The following is a 21,343-nucleotide window of genomic DNA, read 5'->3' as shown; positions in this document are numbered from 1 at the left end:
AGAAAAATTCAGGGTATGTCAGCCATACTATTGGGCAGGCCTCATGCCCCATAGTTGGCCAAGACAAAACAAAATTCAATGGTATTTCTGTGGAATTCTTGTTTAGATAAATGCTTATTACCATGAAGACAACTGGGAGAAAAGAATCTTTCCAATTGTTTGACAGGTACAGTACTCCACCTGGCCTTTGGTCACCCTAAATGTGATGCAGACCTGTTCCTTTTGGCTTCTAGGGTCTGTGTGTTTCAGTAGGAAACACGGTCTATAGGGTGGGCACTTAAATATTCCACACTCTTAAGGCATGGACTATCCTAGACATTAAACTTAAGTTAGAAATAATGAGTGAATAAAGACAATGCTTAGTAAAAGAGGTTCAAAGTGACTTTAACTTTTAAATAATGGGGGAGTCAATTGCAATGATTATCAGGATTTTGGCAGTGTGTTACATACATTTCCAGTATAGCTTGTTTTCCTTTCCACAGTAGCTTACCACTATAGTTTCAAGGCAAGTTCACACCCACCTAACCATTCATCTATTTTCCTTCCCTTCTGCTTTTCAGGGGTGTTGAAAAAAAAAAAATAACAAGATAGGAGTGAAATGAAAATTAAGAGAGAGAAAAAAAGGAGGAAAACCATAAAAACACACACTCAGTGATCATATAAGGAACAGAAGATCATGAACACAGAAAGATCATATGAGATTCAAGTGTCTATCTTTAAAAAGTCTATTTTTTGAGTAGTTTTAGTTCCACAGAAAGAGTTATTTTCCTTCCTCCCTTCTTTCCTTCCTCACTCCCTTTCTTCCTTCCTTCCTTCCTTCCTTCCTTCCTTCCTTCCTAAGTCTTTACGATTTTTCCACATATGAAATATTACCATAGTTCAAGGCTTCCTTTCAATCATGTCTTACTGCATTATTTAGAAGATTTTATATGTTTACTTCAAAATTATATGATGGCTGTAATGTAACAATATAGTGAAAAATTGTCACTGTTGACATCTGGGAGGGTCAGTGAGGAACAGCTTCTTATGGATATGACTGGATGTGGGCCTCACAAACTCACAGCAGTTGTGGCAGCCTGCACAACACCAGCACCAGATCAAGACAGTCAACATTCTAGCATGGAGTGTGAAAGTGTTCATGAGCTCCCACTCCTAACTGAGGGGTTAAGAATAGTTGATGGCTTCTTGGGGAGGGAGTGTCAGTTTTCTTTAAAAAGCATTTCTCTGGTAGCTTGGCTATGCTCCAGTGGATAGCTCTATATTCAGAATTATATGGAGAGCACAAATCAGAGTCAATGGCTTATTAAAAAAAAAAAATCAAAAACCCACCTCAGTGTTTCCTATACATTAGATACTAATATAAGTATTTTACATGAATTATTCATTATCTGCCACTATTATATGGGTGGACACAATTTTATCCATTTTTATGAATAAAATAATTTACAGAAAGGCTAAGTAATTTGTCTAAAATCACTGAGTCAATAATACAACAGAAGAATAAAAGCAGGAAAGATAGTTTCTAAAGGGTACATTCTTAACTTTTATTCTCTATCAGCTGAAGATATATTATAGTCTATATAGGCTATGTCATTAGGTGATTTTTATATATTATTCTCATTTGATCCCAACAATCCTGGAAAATGGCTGTTTTTAACCCGTGCTTTGCAGTGAAGCTGAGGGGTGTGAAGTACCTTGCCCAAAGGCATGCTATCATGTGGCAGACCGTATATTAAAAATGCAAGTTCAGGTATGTGCTCTCAGGCTAAAACTTTAATGGAACAAAAATGCACCATTTGCTATTATGAGCAGCTTTTTAACTGGCCATTAAGAGCTAGATACTGGTCCAGGCAATGGAGAAGTAGTGGTTAACAGGTCCTTATTGTAGCCAAGAACATTTGAAAACCTGGATGTGATGGCAGGGATGCTTACTGGCACTTGGTGGCTAAAACTCTTGTCTGAGGAGACATCTGAGCTGGGCGTACTTCAAATTTTGAGGTATTTTAGCTGACTTAAATCACATCTAATATATCTCTCTACCACACCTCTCCCTCAAGGCTCAGGGGTCGATAGGGAAGTGGAAGCAGAAATATACTAAGAGCCAGAGGCAGTGGACAACTTCAAGGGAACAGCATTTTCTAGACACAGCATGCCAGATGTCTATATGAATTCACAGAGACTGCCACAGCTGCAGCAGAACACACAAGACTCATACAAGTGCAAGCCAGAGAAAAGCCCAGCATGGAAGTGCAGTGAGCACAGAGTTCCACCCCTAGCCAAGTAGCTATATGCAAATGATAGCTGTTGGGAGAAGGGGGAATTCAGTGTTTTTCAATGGAGTGACTCTGGGATATATCAACCACACTCCAGGACAGTCTCCATGCTCCAGAGTAGTTGGCCAACATAAACTGACTCAGTGTTTTGTGTGGTGTAATTGGTGTGTGCCTGTATGGGTGTTTATGTGGTTTTTACTGGGGAGGGGCTTGTTTTGCTTTTACAAAAGAGAAAGAACATGAAGTTGGGTGGGGATGGGAAAGAATATGATAAAAATGTATTGTATAAAATCATCAAGAAATAAAAATGTAAAATGAATTTATCAGATATACTAAATTGTAGTTACTTCCTTATTGTCTGTACCCACTTTAGTGTGGCCCTTTCTAGTTTCCTTACTTCAATCACCGTGTAACTGAGTAGCACTGTAAAATTAGCCTGACATTGTCTTCTAGTAAATGATTTAGGAGGAGGGCCAAGGACATTTGGAGAGATCTGTGTATAGTTTTAGTGAGTGCCATGGATTAATGCCTCTGAAGACTAAAAGAAGGCAAGCTGGGCAAGAGCAAAATGAATTTCAGGTCATAATAAAGGGTCAGTCAGCTGGAATAAAGTTCTCAAGCCGAGATGGCCTTTTGGAACTGTCCTTAAGAAAAGATAGCCAATTTTTATCCTCCAAATCATCCAGTCACTAGTAAGTCACTTGCTCTAAGAATATGGGTAGATAAAGTTGCACTCCTCAACCACAGCAGCTCTGAAGAGATGAGAGTTGAGAGTGTTCATCAGTTACCAGCCCTAGCAGCTGGGGATAGGAGCATTTCTAATCTGACAGGCTTGGATTTGGTATGGGTGGGCTTCTATTATAGTTTTAGGTCATAAAATAGAAGCCCCTTGAAACTAAGAAGGATGCTATATCTCACTGCTCAAGGGCCACTCAAATGCTTGCTTTTGAACTCCCATGGGGACAGAAAGTTGTGAAAAATCTCCATCTGAACTTAAATTGTGAAGACCACAGGCAAAGACAAAACAGACTCCAAGACAGGAAAGAACTGATAAATAACTGGCATTGGGCTTGAGACCTGGGGCCAGGCTGTACTTGCCCCTGAGAATAATATACATTTGCAGATGTTGAAAATAAAAACATCAGAGCTAAGAGCTGATATCCTTATTGCTAGTTTACATTGGGAGGTAAAGAGTGGAGAGCAACTTTTCATACTCCAAGCAGGGCATCCAAGTCCCCTACTTGTCACACTCACCAAAGACAGCATGCAACTTGGCAAAGGAGAGAAAAAGCACAGCAGAGCATGGCAGAGAGCCACCATTTGCAAATGGCATGGAAGGCACTCCCCTCATCTTGGAGGCCTCTCCATGAAGACTTTCCTTAGAAATGTTTAAATCTCTTTACTCTGACTCCTCATGGAAACCAGTGGGATTTTCCCCTCTATTGAACAATAGTGAAGGTCAAAGATGTTCCACTCAAACTGATGGGGATTTTATTGCAGAAAGGGATTCCCTGACATTGGTTAGCCCCTTGGCATACACACCCCTTTGTCTCGTGGCACCAGTGTCTGACAACTTCCAAACTCTGATCAGATTCTTCTCACACTCCAATAGCCACTTAACCCTACTTGAATGCTTTGCTATGGAAAGTGGTGCTAATGGCCTAATAACAGAAAATAGCCCCTGCTAATGCCAGTGAGCAAATAACCAGAAGAAAAAACACAAAACCCTGATGAAGAAGAAATGGCTCTTTGTAGGAGGTATCTCTTTAATCTCTGGCTATGTTTTATAATAGTTCTATCATTAGGCATTGTGTAAGATCAGCAGAAAATAGATGAAAAGAATGTTAAATTAAGCATAGATTCTTAAGAGCTTTTTGATAGCTGAAGAAACAGAAAATGTGAGCATTTTTCCTTCTTGAAATTTACTCTCAAATTGAAAGGACTCAGACTATATATATATATATATATATATATATATATATATATATATATATATATCTCCAAGTAATTTTTTTGAGATTAAAAAGAAACTGAAGCAGAATGAGTCACTATTGGCAGAAAAAATTAGGTGTAGTAATATGATCATAGTTCAGAATGTGACTTAGGACAGTGAGGTGTATCAATACTGACTGTCATTATTAAGATATATGTTCAGAAGGAAAGGTGTTTGGAAAATAACTCTTCATTCAGTTTACTGCTCCAATCAGGCAGACCTATACCCATAGACTCTGGGCATCCAGTACGGTGAGAATATTTTAAAGATCCCTAGAACTGGTCTGCTGTTCACAAATAACCCCAGACTTCTCCTGTGGTCTGTAAGCAAGTTCAGAAAACTCTAACATCAGAAAAGGCTACCTGTGACTACAGAAGGGCAAAATGCAGAGAACACTCCATAATCACATCTGAACAGAGACAAAAACAAAACAAAACAAAACAAAAAAGCTCCCTTATTAAGACAAAGTGACTATTCCCTTTTAAAGTTTAAACAGCACTGTTTAGTACACCTAATTATAGAACAGACTTTAATAACTAGTCCAAAGCAAATGTTCATGTTTTCTGTACATTCTCCAAATAATATAAATCATAAAGTGATTTTGTACCATTTTTTTTTCCTGAGGGGCCCTCATGGCCCATTTACATACATACATACGTACATACATACATACACTCATATTAATTCTCCTGTTGATTTGAGCCAATTCATCTTTAAATCTTGTTTTAAAAAAATGGATGTATTCCTGGGGAATCTGACTGAAAACCACTGAGTCTGAGCAATTTTCTCTATGTAAAATCCAGGGTACTCATCAGGTCAGTTGGTGGCTCCATAGTGGGCAGGCTTGTAGTAAATGGCATGGTAGATGTGCAGAAAGAACTAACAAGCTATAAAAATGGTATGCAATCATGGGGAATGGTGCTACTTCCACAATGAGCCAACACTACTGGTCATTCTTGCCAGTGGACATGGTTCCATCATGATCCAAAACTTTAGCCAGTCACTTCTCAACTTCTCAGATTGTAAATTAGTTGACTAAAGAGGGCTTTATCACATCAAGATAGTTCTAGTGCATCTAACTTATCAGCATAAGCAAGCGTACTCATATAATTTCAATGCCCACCACTGTCACTGTCATCCTTGTTGTCTCATCTCATCACCACCATCATCATCACTATCACTGTCAACATCATCATCGTGACCACCACCACACCACCCTTATCATCATCTCCAACACACTATTTACAACCATTGTACCAACCAGCATGTTTGGGTGTTCGGCACACGCGCTCCTTTTCTGCAGGAAGACTGTGCTGACATCACTTTGCAAACAAAAGAACTAAAACAGTGACTATCCACTGCAAGGAGCACTTGCAGGACCGAGGGCTGGATGCTGCGCTTTAGACCTACTGTCTCAGCTGCTCCTGGCCTACCTTGTTAGTGCATTAACTACGGGCATGAAAAATGTCTGCCACTGTACTTTGAAGAAAATGTTCCAGAAATTTATCAGGTTCTTACTTCTGAAGGTGGCTCTATTGCTCTTGAAGGCTTTATAGTTATAGAGAATTTCAGATATTTTCTTTCATCACAGTTATTCCCTGAAGTAACAGACTATTAGAATGATTAACAGAAATGTTTTCAAGTAGAAAATACTGCTTTCTGAAATTAGTAACCTAAAATGTACTGCTCATCAATTAATAAAAATAAAACAAAAAATCTGATTAATTTAGAAGATAATTTGGACAGGTTTTCTGGTAAGTCAGCAGAGGTAAGGCATGTGCGGAGGTTCAGGGAAGACAAATAATTTAATCTGCAGGATTCTGCTGCCTGCATGCAGCTTAAGAGTCTACTGAGAGGAAAGTGCGGATGGGAATAGGAGGTGGTAAAGAGGTAGGGGTAGTAGGAGGGGGTTCACTGGGTGTAGGAACAGAGAGGTGGTAAGTGGGGGTGATAGGAGAGGATTCATGTGGGCATGGGGATAGGGAGGTGTGAAGGTGGGTGGCGGAAAGGCAACTAAAACAAAGTGTGTGTGAAAATGCAAAGCAATTAAAAATAAGTCTACTCGGGAATAATGTGCCATTCCACATCTTTAAAAATTAATAAATCTGTAAGCAATTATGACTTGGCAACTTCATTTGCCACAGAGCAAGTCAGCAATCACAATACATACCTTCCCTTTGACAGAATTATATGTGAGATCATAACCAAAGGCCATCTCACTGCCATGGTCATTGACTTAGTTTCTTTTCCTACTGCTGTGATAAAAAAAAAAAAAACGGTGACAAAAGAAACTCAGGGAAGAAAGGGTTTATTATGGCACACATTCCATGGCAAAGAAGTCAAGATGGCTGGGGCCTGAAGCAGCTGGTACCATCACATTCACAATAAGAGCGCAGAGAAGGCTGAATGCATGCTGCTCTTTTCCTCCATTTTGACAGAGCAGGATCCCAGCCAGGCAAAGAGGGTGACCTACCGTGGGCGGGCCTTTCCGCCTCAAATAATGTAATTAAAGGCATGCTTAGAGGGTCTCCGAGGAGGCTTTGGCTGTGTCATGAGGACAACACTAACCACCCTAGTCACATAGCAAGAATGATAATCAACTTCTTCACCCTTAGAACATTATATGGCATGGAGGAATATCATCCTAATTTTGATGAATGGAATGGCATTTCAGAGAAAAACACAGTCAGCAGTGCTTGGCTAACCTTGTAATAAGCTTGAATTTATCCAAAAGAAACACTTCTTTATAGGAAAACAAGAAAAGCAGAATGCTATTTGAGACTGAGCTGAGGCTTTGCCACTTCCTCACTAGCTGTGGGACATTTACCATCCCATAACATGGTTCTTCATCTGTGAATAATGAAAGAACTCTTCCCCAAGCTTGCTGTGAGAAGTAGCTCACTACAATTGTTTTCCACTCATGTTTAGTGCTTCGTAGATAGCACTGTGAGAAAGCAAACAATGTGGACGGGCAGTCAATTGCCCATCTTGAGCGGCAACAGTGGCACTTTGATACAGTTCAGCATGACAGTCACAGTGTCTAGCTTCAAAACCATCATCCATTCATCCATCCATCCTCCCTCCCTTCCTCACCTCATCGGTTGGATGAGCTCTTTCCTCTTTACCTATACTGCCTTCTCTGTCAGTTTCGCTCCTTGCTGTTTTTAGGGTTGATGAAGGAATGTTCAGAGCCTGCAAAGGCATCACACCCTCAATTGCTCAAAGACAGGGTCTACCTTTATATGTACCAAACTGGTTTAGCTGGGACAGGAAGGCAGCAATAGGAAGATACACCCAAGTTATATTTTAAGATTCTATGTTTCTATATGCAAAAAATGGCAGGAAGCATGTGAATGTGATTTGGGAGTCATCTGCAGGACAGATTATGAAAAACAGGCTCTAATTATGAACAAGTGATGGCCATAGAAAGCTGTTTGGGTGGAGTCATTACAAGTTTTATCAGAAAGGGTGCTTACCATCTCATCCCTACTCTTGTATTTTATGATGCAGAAGGTTACACACTGTGATCAATCTTAGTCTGCTACCATCACCACAAAGCATACAACTAACCTTCTTTCCAAGGCAAGAAATTCACCTTTGAAACATCTCTTCCCATCACAAAACTTTTCATATCCCTACCCAGCTTTTTAGGAAATAATTATTTTAACAGATTAACTTGAAAAAGTGCTACACACAATAAAACTCACTAAAAATTTCTGTTTTATACAGTTCTATCAAGGTGATTGTGTTCATATAATTGTATTTCTGTATTTTAATAATTTTCATTCCTTTTAAGCAACATCATGGATACTAGCTAGTACACATCTTACTGGAATTCACTTTTTCCTTATGTGTTTATGTATTTATGACATCTTCAGATAAACATTAAAAGAGAAACTTAGCGTATGTTCTTAGAGGGAAAGAAATGTGTCATTAATCTTTGTATGCTATATAGCACTTAGCATTGGCTCCAGCATGGGAGAAAAATTAAACAAATGTTTGTTGAGTTAAATCATAAGCACTTAACAGAAAGTTGACTGTTATTTTTCACATAAAAATACACTAACTCAAGTGGTGGCCTCTGATGCTAGAAGATCAAATGAAAAGTCTCAATAGCCACAGGAAATTAATTCAAGAATCTCAGATTAATTTTCCATTAAACTGAAGGTGAATTATACTTGCTTCTTGAAAAGATGATAACTGTAAGATTTAATACTCAGTATTAGGTGAAACACATTTATCTTCAAACACAAGTGCCTATCTCCCCAAGGTATGAAACACATTTAAAAGCAGCAGTTCTGAACAGTCATAGGCAACCACAGGGATACTTGCATAAATACAGAGCTGTGGTTGGGGTAAGTGTCCCAAAGGCATATGTGTTAAAGGCTTACTCTATAATTTGGTGTTACTGCTAGGTATAGGAATCTGTGAGAAGTGGAGCCTAGTGGGAGGAAGTTGGGTCACTGAGGATATAATCTTCACCACTTCCTGTCTCTTTCTTTCTGTGTCTTGGCAACTGGAAATCAAGCAGCTTTCTCTTCCTTGTGTTCCCATCATGATGTGCTGCCTTGGTACAGACCAAAAGGGAGCCATGTGATCATAACCATGTACTGAAACAGTGAACCAAAATAATCTATTGTTTTAAGCTGCCACAGTTATATAAAGCTCAACAGTGGATGATTTAAGAGGGCTAAATGATGACATAGTGTCCATCCAGCAGTTCATGGGTTGCATGCAGCTACATGTAGCTGACAAATGCCCAAAACTGCAAGCTTCCTTGAAACATTGAGGTCCCCCCACCCAAAAAGTTTTTGATTGTAACTCAACTGTGTATTTCTTGAGCATGAACTTTCTAGCTAGCAGAGTCACGGCAGAATGTCAAAAGTCTGTGCACCCCTAAACAGGAGCCATTGAAGAAACAAGTGTAGGCTCTAGCTAAAAATACCATGCATGAGAGACTATTCTGCATTTGGAATGGAAAGCCAGAGGCCACCAAGCTTTGCTCTTGAAATGTGTCACCAACAATCACAATCTGTTGTAGTAGACTTAGTTTCATGAGAATGGAATCAGAGCTCTGGGAAGCCAGGGGCAACAACAGCCAACAATGGCCAATAATCTGATTTTAAAATAGGATTATGGCCCACCATTCTTCATGTTTTCATTAAAGATGAGGCTATACAGTAAAGGCAGGTAAAGTGCAGAGAAAGAAAACTGTCACTACTTTAAGTGTTAAGGGATTGTTTGTTTGTTTTACATAGCACGTTGGAGCTCTAAGACAGCTTGATCAGGCAGACTTGCCAAAATTAGCTTGAACTTGAAGGCTGATTCTTCCACTGAATTTTTAGGATCATGCAAAATAGGATACATTTTAGAGCCCATCACAGTCCTTCTAGAACCCAGTCTTTCTGGACTCAGGACCTCTTCAAATTTTCAGCTTCAGTGTGGCTGCAGAGTCTGGAAGCACATTCCACTTGGCATCCCAGAAGAGCAAGGTTATTACCCAGCTTTATATTGCACTTTACACTTTAGAAAGGCCTATTCGGACAGAATTTTATTTCTAATAAAACTTATAACCACCCCTGACAAAGACACAACAAAGAAAGCTTCGAGAGCTCCCCTGAATTGCCCTGGCAAAAGAACTCAGATTTCAACTAAATAAGCAACTGGATACTCCTCAAACCACAAACTAGTGACAGCAGTCAGCTATGGGTACTGGCAGCAAGGTAGTCACAAAAACAGGTTGTGTTAAACTGAGTTCTGTATGTAGCTAGCTTGGCAGATTAAGTTAAAATAAATCCAAAGATGCTGAACTGGGACTAAAATAGGTCTGAATCTTCTCCCTCCCAAGGTTCTTGAAAAAGCAACAATGATGACATACTGTAAGTTTGCTTAATTAATTCCAAGTTTTCTTCAGTGAGCTTTGTGCTCTCATCCTGTATCACATGCCATCTGGCTACGGGGGATATGTAGTGCTCACTCGCATCCTGCCTCCTAACCCTCAGAACAGGGGTGTCTTCTTCAAAATCAGAAAAATGCTAGTCAGATCAGAGGGGGCTAAGGACCTGATTTGAAATCAAATGATACCACCATGCTGCAGTCTACTTGCCATCGCCTGTGTTAATGAAGCAGCTCTTCACAGTCTTCAATAAAAACAAAGGTTCCAATGACTCAGTGGTGGATGCTCTACACAGAGAGGTGAAAGGCTTCATCCCTTACCTCTAGGTGTGTCCGCCGCTCAGCAACCACTCGCTCGTCTTTGTTTCCAAACAGCTTCTTTGGGGGGAATTCAAGAGCAGCAAGCTGAAACACAGATTTGAAGAGCTACATTAAGGTCATACCTATGATCTTTTATTTGTCTATTATTAATTAAACTTTTTTTTTTTAAAGTATCCCTATTATGGAGCAGAGAGATGCTTAAAGTTTAAAGGTGGTAAAGTTTAAAGATGGTAGGTTCTGCCTCCGGTTGCCATCAACATTGACGATGTCAGGTAACCATGGATCAGATTCCTCAGTGTCAAATGAGAAAACAGGAAAGTATGAATTTGAACAACAGACTTTAAAGATTGTATTTCATGCTATATAGTATCTTCTATAAAGCAAACAAAGAAACCCTATGATAAGACTAGAGTGGTGCCTGTGCATCAGGCAACAACTCCAACACTGAGATCCTGTCCACCAGCTGAGTTTGTTTCTGTTACTTTTGTGTTTTGAAATAGGATCTCACTCTGCAGCCCAAGCTGGCCTAGAATTATGTACATATACCAGGCTGGTCTAGAATGTAGATGGCCCTCCTGACTTACACTCCTGTGTGTGGAAATTACTGTCAGGACCATCACACAGAGTTTTCTTTATTTTTATCTTATCTTGATGCATGATCTTATTATTTTACCTAAGCATTGAACTTTACAGTAGCTCGGGCAATTATTACTTTTCTATGGAAATGAGAATTTGAAAATTCCACCTACAAAAATCCCTGGTCATTTTGTAAAATATTTCTTGGACAATTACTAAGGTCGCTAAACAGTCCACATTGCTTTCTTTTAGGTTAGTGCAGGTGAGGATTACCTGGGGGGAAAGGGGCTTCTCATTAAATGCATTACCTCATTTCCTAGAAAAATGAAGGTTTGGAATTAGTTCTCTGTCTTAAAAGCCCACAGTCATCTTCCTTAATGCTCTTCCTCTTGAAGGCATATAGATCATAATAAGAAGGTAAGTTTTATTACATACCCAGGCTAGAAAAAAACCACATAATCTGGTGAGACCCTGACTATAGAGGCTTGCATTGGCAGAATGGATGCTAAGCTGCAATAATTGATGCTGTGGGTAGAAGTCATTGTTTCTTTATTTCTCACCTTTGGTGAACAAATTGAAGTCTATGAAGCATTATTAAGAAAAAAATAAATATTTCTTCAACAAAGTAGGGCACAATAGGCCACAAAATTCCAATTTATACTTATGCAAATAACTAAGGTAATTTAAATTTATATTGCCACAGCTGAAGGTTAAAAAAAATTAGAATTGGCTTTTGTATATTTAAGACTTTAAAAACACAATAAAATATGCTAGAAATACCAAAAAGTATAATGTATGAGGGAAAAACTTGACTGGTGTTCAAACTATGGGCAGCTTGCAGCCAGCAGCTGAGTTAAGACATGAACATGGCCGCCCCAGGAAGTGCTCTCCCTCCAGTTCCTTCTTCCCACTCTAGGAGAACTAACAGTAGGCCAAATAACTTCTAATAGCAATCTTTGGTTCTGCTTTTCACTTTGTATGGGTAGTACTATCTTTAAATCTCATGTAGCTAGACAAGGCTCTACCACTGAGCTGTATCCTCAATCCTGCTTTTACTTTTAAAATTTTGTGACATAAACTCATTAAGTTTTGGAAGCTAGTCTTGAACTTGTAATTCTACTGTTTCATCCCTCTGAATAGCTGAAACTATATAGGTGTGCAACATTATAAATGTAATGCAAATGGCACCATACAGGTTGTGTTTCAGTTTTTGAGTTTACATTTGCTGAACACCATGTTCAGAGGATCCATCTGGAGTTGCATGTAGTGATAATTTGCAAATCCTCATTGTTGGACAGTATTTCGTTATATTAATTTTCTACAACTTGCTTGCTTAATTTACCCCCCATGGTGCAGTTATTGAGCTCTTAGTTTCCAGTTTGGAGATTTTGGTATGAATAATTTTCCTTAGGTCTACTGATGGACAAATTCATGTACTTTTTTTTTTTGGTCATACTGTTAGTAGTGGAAATGCTGGGTCACATGGTATGCTATGTATTCAACGATATTAAAGAACTACTGGACAGAATTATGCAGTTTCAGTAACTGACCCTCTTACAGAAGAAGTTCAGGTGTGTCAGGTCTCCAGGTGTCTGCCAACACTTGGATCTGTGGGCATTTCTAAATCAGCAGTTTCGGTAAGTAAGTAGTCATTTCTGGTATGCATCATTTTAGCATTTCTCTGACATCTAATAATTTTGAACATCTTTTCATTGACCCTCTTGGTTATTTTAAGAAGTGGCTATTCAACTATTTTACCTCTTAAGAATTTTGAAATTAAAATATAATTATACTTTCTCCCTTTCTTCTCCCCCCCATCCCTTGCTATGTACCACCCTGATGTGGGATAATGCTTGTTCACTATAAAGACATGTCACTCACATTAGTTTAATAAAATGCTGATTGGCCAGCAGCCAGGCAGAAAAAAGAGGCAGGGCTACCAGACTAGGGAAATTCTTGGAAGAGGAAAGGCAGAGACACAGTCACCAGACAGATGAAGAGGAAGCAAATAAGAAGCCTCTGTGAGTTTATTTGGGACTGACTGTCCACAGGAATGGGGTGGGATGGAAATTTCTACACCTCTCCTTTGCACTCTAAGATTCATGGCCACTATTTCTTTCATTATTGTTACATACTTACCTATTTGTGTACATTTGCATCATATACATGTGTGAATGCGCATCTAAACATAGCTCCTGTACCTAAGGCTTGGGGACCATACCAGAAACGTGACTGGAAAGATTGTAACACCCAGAGGAATGGCAAATATGTTATAAGATTTCATCTTCTAGATGTCAAAGATGCTTTGCCCACAAAGTCTCATCAACATGGCTGCCTATGCAAGGCTGGAACAAGGGTACCACCAAGAGAGCTGGTAACATGAAGGGGAAAAAAGCTCATGAGATCTCAACCCTCAACTAATAACTAGGAAATGCTGGGAGAAATAGTCTTGCCCAAAGGAGAGTCCCCAAATTGGTTATCCAACACCAATCATACACACATTTTGCCCTTTTGGAGTGAAGATTCTTTAGATATCTTTCCTTCACTTTAATAAAGGTGCCACTGATAACTTTATAGTCCTTTTCAAAGTTAACTATCAGGAGGGTAGAGAGTTCCACATAGCAGCTCTGTGTGTTAGGGTTGAGAATCCTTGGGGTAGGAGGATAAGGGAGCTCCTCTTTTCCCTTTCCCCCAAATGCTCCAATTTTGCTTCAGCTGTGAAACTGCTCAAGGCAGAGTAAAAGACTAGAGGCACCAAGATGAGAGAAATTCAATGTGAATCTGGTTTGCCTTTTAACTAGTTAACTAGCTGTAGCTCTCTAGACCCAAACAAATATCCTCTGTTGGAAAACACTGCAGATAATAATATTGAAATTGACAGGCTTCTATGCAGATTTAGCAAAGAATGTTGAATGGAATGTCGCCACATAAATTATTACTTGTTTGAGGTCTGGTAATTCACTAAAAGAGCAAACATTGTACCTGCATGCCTTCAGGCCCTTTAGCTGCTAGACTTGTGGCTTCATGGAGCAAAGCTCATCATTTATTTATTTGTTTGTTTGTTTGTAAGCTGGCTTTGTTGGCACAAACATATCTCCCTTGTGTTGCAGCAGGGAAGAAACAGGCCACCAGAGTCCGTCTTCTGAGACCTATCTAACCACAACTTCATCTTACACAAATGTGTTCCCCTGACAGTGATGCTGAGAGCTTGGCATGCATGCTTTCACAGTTGGTTGTTTTGTCATTTTCTTACGAGATGATGTGGCTTCTGTCTGGGAATACTATTTATAGTCACCTCACATCCTTAGTCAGAAGTAACACACTGAGAGGGCTGCAGGCAGCTGGACCGAGCCAACAGTAACACTCAATGTTCCTCCGTGGACCACCATCCTCAGATGGACACCAGTATTTTGTGTTGCTCATATCCAGCCTCTGAAACAACTATGTATAAATTATAGGCAAAATTCTCATTCAGATTTTAGAAAGAATACAAAATACTAACTTTCAATAATTTACTCATAGGGCAGAGACCTATGAGAAAAGTAAAAGGCTCATCTCCTATAGTGAAAAAGTCAAAACAGACATCTGACTCCAGATTTCTCAACACAATTCTGTGAATAAGTCTGTGAGGTGTGGAAGAGGCTGTTGTGAAGCCATTGCTGAACTAGGATAAGGATGAAAGTGAGGAGCTCTTCCTCAAGTGTAATAAACCAGAAGCAGTGCGTGGGGCTGCGGGCAACCACCCAGTTCCAGTGTGAGCTACCAACAGAACCTTGATGGAGTCACATATCCCAACAAAGGAACAGAACAATAGTAGGCAAGGCGGGGCAATGACTGGGTTGGGGGAGTCTGATGAGCTTTCTATAGTGAGGCCCCAGTACACATACACTCATCATGCTCCTATCAACACACTGTCTACCTAAAGATTCTGACACACAGTTAAGGAGAATGTCTTGGTTAATTTCAGCTGTGAGCGTGACACAAGCTAGAATCATCCAAGGAGGGGGGCTCAATGGATGGATTGCTGCAGCCATGTCTGTGAAGTGCTGTCTTGACTATGGTTGATACAGAATGGCCCAGGATCACTGTGGGCAATGCCAGCTCTAGGCAGGCGCACTTGGGCTGTATAAGAAAGCAACTGAGCATAAGCCAGGGATTGAGCAGGTAAATGGCTTTCTTCCCCAGTTTCTGCTTCAGTTTCTGTCTTCATTTCCTCCGATGCTAAAATGTGACTCAGAAGTGTAATCCAAAATAAACCTTTCTCTCACCCAAGCTGCTCTTGGTAAGAGTGTTTCATCACAGCAACAGAAACACAAACTAGGACACAGAAGGAAGGCACAGGGGAAGTTTACATTACGAACTCTAATTGTTGGTTCTACATCTTAGGATCAGGGCAAGACCCAAACAAACCAACACGGAAAGTCAAAGAGACAATGTCAAATACCTAGGAAATCCCTCCATTTGGAAATTAAGTTAATTTCTGCAATACTTCTCTGGCCATAGCATGAAAGAACCTCTTCCTTCTGGTAGAAAGGAGACCTCCACAGCTGAGCTCTCCCTGCTAGAGACTGAACAGGGACATCTAGGTCTGGCTGTATTTTAGTTATGTAGATGAAATTGCCCTTTGTTAGTTAAACTGAGTACACTTATGATGCTTTAATGTGACTGTTGAGGTCACCTAGTTTGCAACAGCTGGGTTATCTTCTCGGTGAAAGTATTCTCAATTGCTGAATTATTAATTCGCTCTATTGCAACCAATAAATTTCAAAAGAATATACTTTTCTTCCAGCATTGAAAAAACAAACAAAGTAACAACACAAAAACTTTAAGCATCTTTTTTTTTTTTTTAATCTAACATTAAAATAGATGAGGAGGGGTCAGAATTGCTAGCCCAGGAAACAAGCTGAGGAGCAATGACTATTGTGGCATGACTTCATAGCTTCACTTACCCTTCCCAAACTTCTCACTGTGTCCTAACCTCCTAGGGACGTATTCCTTTGTCTAGTCTATCCATGCAGGATAAGCTACCTTCCCGCGAGGAACACATCGGCTATCTGAAGTCCAACTGTATTTATTTACATTCAAGGAAACATGAAAAAGTAGTGAACGGTCTTGTATAATACAGAAAGGGAAAAGTAAAACTGTATGAAGAGGGTGTAAAGGTCCACAGAGCAACATCTGGAATTGTGAGATCAAGGCCAGGTAGCAGATGAGGGTGTGGGGAGTATAGTGTGTGAGTATATTAATATAACATTTATTACAGAATAAACTAAGCTTTACCATAGGTATGCTTGCATAGGAAAAAACAGAGCATACACAGTTTGTACTTTGGGGAGGAAGGGGATTAAGACACCCACTAGGGGGTTTAGATCATGTCCTCTAGGAGGAATAGGGGACTACTGTGGTTGATGACAAAACATCTGTGTGCGCATGGTTACATGTTCACATGTGTACCCGTGTGTGGAGGCTAAAGGCTGACATTGGGTGTTTTCCTCAACCATTCTCTACTTTAATTTTTGAGACAGAGCATCTAAACAACTGGAGCTCTTTGTGATTCAGCCAGACTGGCTGTCATGGCCCCAGGGATCCTCTTAGCCCCGCCTCCTCAGGGATAGGATTACAGCCACATGCTCCAAGCCTGGGTTTTTTATGTGGGGATGAGATCTGAACTCAGGTCCTCATACTTGTTCAGTAAGTACTTTATGGATGAAACCAGCCCCCAAGTCCACAAGTCCACATCATTTTATAATCACACCCCTACACCCACTTTCTATACCTATCAGTTCTACTTGAATTAGCTCCTCTGACTCGAATAAATGACCCCCACCAAAAAAAAAAAAAAAAAAAAAAAAAAAAAATCAGGAGAGGGCTGTGGTGTTGAGCTGATGTCAAACTAGGAATATATGGGAGTGTTGAGAGAGGAGCACTTACTGTGGAATAGTAGTTGAAGATGTGTTACATTTGTTTATGATGTGGAATATTTGTTTCACGGTTCAAAGACGTGTTGCATTCTTTTATGCTGCATTTGTTTAAATCTATAAAGCTGTTTTACTTTGCTAGTCTAAAACACGTGATTGCTCAAATAAAGAGATGAATGACCAATAGATAGACAGGAGAGAGAAATAAGAGGGGCTGGCTGGCAGAGAGGAGAAATCTAGGAAAGAGGGCAGGGATCAGAAAAAGGAGGGGGGCACCAGGGACCAGCCACCCAGTCACACAGCCAGTCATGGAGTAAGAAGGAAAGAAAGATATATAGAATAAACAAAGAAAAAAAGAACAGAGGCAAAACGTAGTTAAAGAGAAATGGGATAATTAAAGTTAAAAAGGCTGTCTTGAAACAAGTCAAGCTAAGGCCGGGCATTATTAAGTAAGAATAAATCTCCATGTATTTATTTGGGAGCTGGGTGGCAGGTCTCCAAAGAGTAAATAAATTAAAAAATAGCAAAAACAAAACAACAACAAAAACAATTACAGGCACTGGTAATCCTTCCAGACTCCACTCATGACCCAGAAACACTAAATGTTTTTCCTTATTCTGACTTCTCAAGTTAAAAAGAAAATTTCAAATCCAATCAGTCTTACCAGCTGTACCTTCCCATTGCCTCTCAAGTTCTTTGTATTTTCTCACTACAGTTGTTAGTGCCTCATTGTTCTAATGTAGCAGACTGTCTACGTGTGATCTTCATAAGACATCCTGTCAGAAACAAACTGCAGGTGGACAAGCTCCACTTTGTTTCCCTTTGTAACCTCTGACAAAGAAAGCTCAGTGCCCTATATTTCAAGAAAGATTAAAGTCCCCGAATCTATGGTCCCCATAACAACTGAATTTCAGGGGGACTTGGGTAATTCTTTCTGATTCATATAAAATGTTGGATACATTCGGCATTTAGTGCCAAGGGGGAAAGACCTCTTTCTTCCTGTATGGTTTTGTGAAGAATAAGCATGGCCTTTCCCCTGTACCATATGGAGAATCTTGTGCTGAAAACATTATGTCTACAAGAACAGTTCCTACAAACCACAAGAGTGAACAGAATTCTTCTGGCTAAAGATGAAGACAAACATCTTTATGCCTCCCTTTATAGCCTACAAAGGCACTCCAAAAGACAAAGAAGGAGAAGTGGCAAAACAACCAACCAACCAAACAAACAAAACACAACAGTCTGTAATTCTGGGGACTGCCACAGCTCAAGCCACTAACAGGCAGCACTCTGGGTCAGCATTATGAGGAGGGGACAGGGTGTAGAAGAGGTCACTCAGAATCTTTTTCATTATACCTTAGCACCTACCTTACAACATGGCAGACCACCCATGAAAGCAATCATCCACACCCTTAGACATTCCAGCCACACTGAGATAAAGATTATGAGTTTGGGCACATGGGAAAGGTAGGGAATGCCCTCAGGGAGGCAAAGCAGGAAAGGCTGCAGGAAGAAGAGTCCAGGGAAGACCAGGCCTTAGGTACTAGACAGCGATAGGGCCAGAGGGCAGGCATGAAGCTTCATCACCCACAGCCAGTGATCCTACTGTCCTTAATGTCTGAGGGAGGGAGGGAGGGAGAGAGGGAAGGAGGGAAGGAAGAAGGGAGGGAAGGAGAGAAAAGATGGAAACATTTTCAGAAGAATTCTAAGCTACTTTGGGCAAACCTTCACATCCTGCTTTCCTCCTCTCTGGTACCTCTGTACAATGGCACTTTCTCACAAAAATAAGGTCATGGCTTTGCACTATGTTAGATACAAGGTAAGTAAATGTCAGATGATTAACACATATCACAGGATGAATGGCCAATGACTGGGAGAACTCAGACAATTGATTATTCAGTTACATATGAGTCACACAAACCATGTTTTAAACAACAACAACAAACAAAACCCAAGAAGCATATGGTATGCAGACTGAGAAATACAAGGGGAGGGGGAAGCAAGCCAGCCCTGGAGGAATGGGTTGTACTAGGTCAAGGACAGAGAAGTTACAAGATGAGGCTGAAGAACTCAAAACCACAGCATGGCCATTTTAAGGCAAACTGCCACCACCATGAAAGTCTCTTAGTGGCCTCTGATGGAAGTAGTTGAAGTGCTGAACTAGGAAAATAATAGCACTGGTCTACAACCAAGAATATCACAATCCAGTAACTGATTAAGTAAGTCAAAAGGGAAGACCAGGTAGGTAAGTTCTCTTGCAGAATTCTGCATGATTTGTGAAGATGCAGGAAGCTCAGGTGGGTGCAGCCTCTCCAACCCTAAGATATAATACACTGGCTGCAAGGTGACATGATCTGAAGAGCCATGAAGAAAAGTGTGTGGGCAGGCCTGCAGGGCAAGAAACTCTACAGTAGAAAAACCACAGCCATGTGATCAGGTCAGTGTCAACAGTGACAGCTCACACTGACAGGAAGTGATGCCGTGAGACTTCACTCCTGTCACCACTCCCCAACCTGTAATCCTCACCCAATCACAGAAAACATGACAGAAATCCCAACTGAGAACATTGTGTAAAATTCCTGACCAGTGTTGAAGTCATTAAATGAAAAGACAAGTACTTGAAACTGTCACAGCGGGAGATGTCTAGGGAAACAAGGAGCAAATGGAGTCTAGATTCTAAGATGGGATCCTAGGAGGGAAAAGTTCTGAGCAGCATGTGGTCAACAACAGTGTACCCATGTTGGCTAAGGGTGCTAACTGTGCTATCCTAATAGGAAGAGGTTACAGAGGGCAAACCAGAAAGGTATTTGAGGACCCTCTATACTATCTTAACCACTGTGCCCTATGTGCTACACCTTCCACAGTAAGCCTTATGGTTTCTGATCCTATATGTAAGACATTTGGAAAGCAACACTTCTACACCCACATAGGAAGAATGCTAAATTAGGAACTCAACAAACCTTCTTAGATCCAGCAGAGACGTGAGGTCATATGCTATATTACTGACCCCAAACTGGAGAAATGGATGTTGGAGCCTTAAACTCTATGACAGAAGAGCCTGTAGGCTCAGCACAGCCTTGTATGATTGCTAGATGGTCTAAGCAGGGCTAGTCAGTCTTAGGGTTCGGGTCTCAATAGTTTAAATTCTACTGTAGTGAGATAGTCCTTCTGTGGCACTGACCACGCCCATTGGGGGGTGGAGACATGGGCGGAAGTGACCTGTGGAAGGAGGTCAGAGGAAGAGCCGGGAAAAGCTCTCTTGCTGGCGGGACTCGAACAGGAGAGCATCGGGTGGAATTTCCTGGTGTTCATCTGTCTAAGTTGTAAGTTATTTCTCCCTGAATAAACATCTATTCGGCCTATTTGTTTATCCTGATCCTTATTTAACCACAATATCTGGTGTCAGAAGTGGGATGATAGGAGATGGCATTCTGTATATGTTTCTCATACTGGTTAATGAATAAAGCACTATTGGCCAATAGGAAAGGAAGATAGGAGGGATTAGGAGACAAGGAGGAAATAGGAAGTAGGAAGGAGGGTCAAGATGGAGAGACTGGGGAGACCAGACGCCAGCCCCACTCCCAGGTAAGGAGACCATGTAAAAATACATAAAAATGGGTTAATACTTAAGACAAAACTAGCCAATAAAAAACAAGTAACTGGCCAACAAAATTATATCAAATACAGAGTCTCGGTATGTTAATTGGGGCTGGTGCAGTGGCGGGACAAGACCAGCGGCGGTGGGCAGAAAAACCTTGCTCCCTACATTCTACGGTCTCAACTAGCATTTCACTGTCAAGGAAAAAGAAAAAAAGTCCCCCCCCCCCAGCATGTGGCAGGGGACAGAAAACTATCAAACATCTTCAAACAGGCAAGGAGGAAGGTGAAAGCCATGAAGGTGGAACTTCACAAACACATCTGATGATAATTCCCAGACAAGCAGCAGCCTAAGGAACATTTCAGAAGGAGGAGACTAGGATAAAGGACATTCATCTCTAATAAAGCTCACACATGATTTATCAAAGGTTCATTACAAAAAGGATGTGAATATTATACAACCTGACAATCTAGAAATAACAACTTTTAAAACTGGGAGATGGGCATAAATAAATTATATTTTAGGACAGTTAATTGATAATTTACAGATACAAACACAAAACTTAAAAACTGGAGACTTAACACTAATTTTGTAATTTTTTTTTTCTTGAAGTCACATCAGTTTTAGAGGCCATATCTCATAGTAGAGAACCTTTGAAATTCAGCAACTTCTCCAGTTTTGCAAGTCAAATTCAATTGAATGTTTGTACTTAAAACAGCATATCTACAATGAACACAATGTTTAAAAGCAACTTCATTCTTTTGCTCTA

The 21,343-nt window shown here is 40.3% G+C and overlaps 1 protein-coding gene across 1 annotated transcript in view; it reads right to left on the bottom strand.

Moving 5' to 3' along the window:
• Positions 1-21,343, bottom strand: part of LOC127221253 (kinesin-like protein KIF16B) — a 71,312-nt gene that overhangs the window by 23,068 nt on the left and 26,901 nt on the right. Inside the window, exons 2-3 of the mRNA XM_051183147.1 lie at positions 18,345-18,479; positions 10,483-10,566 (exon numbers count right to left, since the gene is read on the bottom strand). Coding sequence (XP_051039104.1) covers positions 10,483-10,566; positions 18,345-18,479 — 219 coding nt within the window. The remainder of the gene's footprint in view (positions 1-10,482; positions 10,567-18,344; positions 18,480-21,343) is intronic.

The sequence above is a fragment of the Phodopus roborovskii genome, unplaced genomic scaffold, assembly GCF_943737965.1.
Source record: "Phodopus roborovskii unplaced genomic scaffold, PHOROB, whole genome shotgun sequence".
Classification (NCBI taxonomy): Eukaryota; Metazoa; Chordata; class Mammalia; order Rodentia; family Cricetidae; genus Phodopus; species Phodopus roborovskii.
This window is presented reverse-complemented; position numbering and strand designations above follow the sequence as displayed.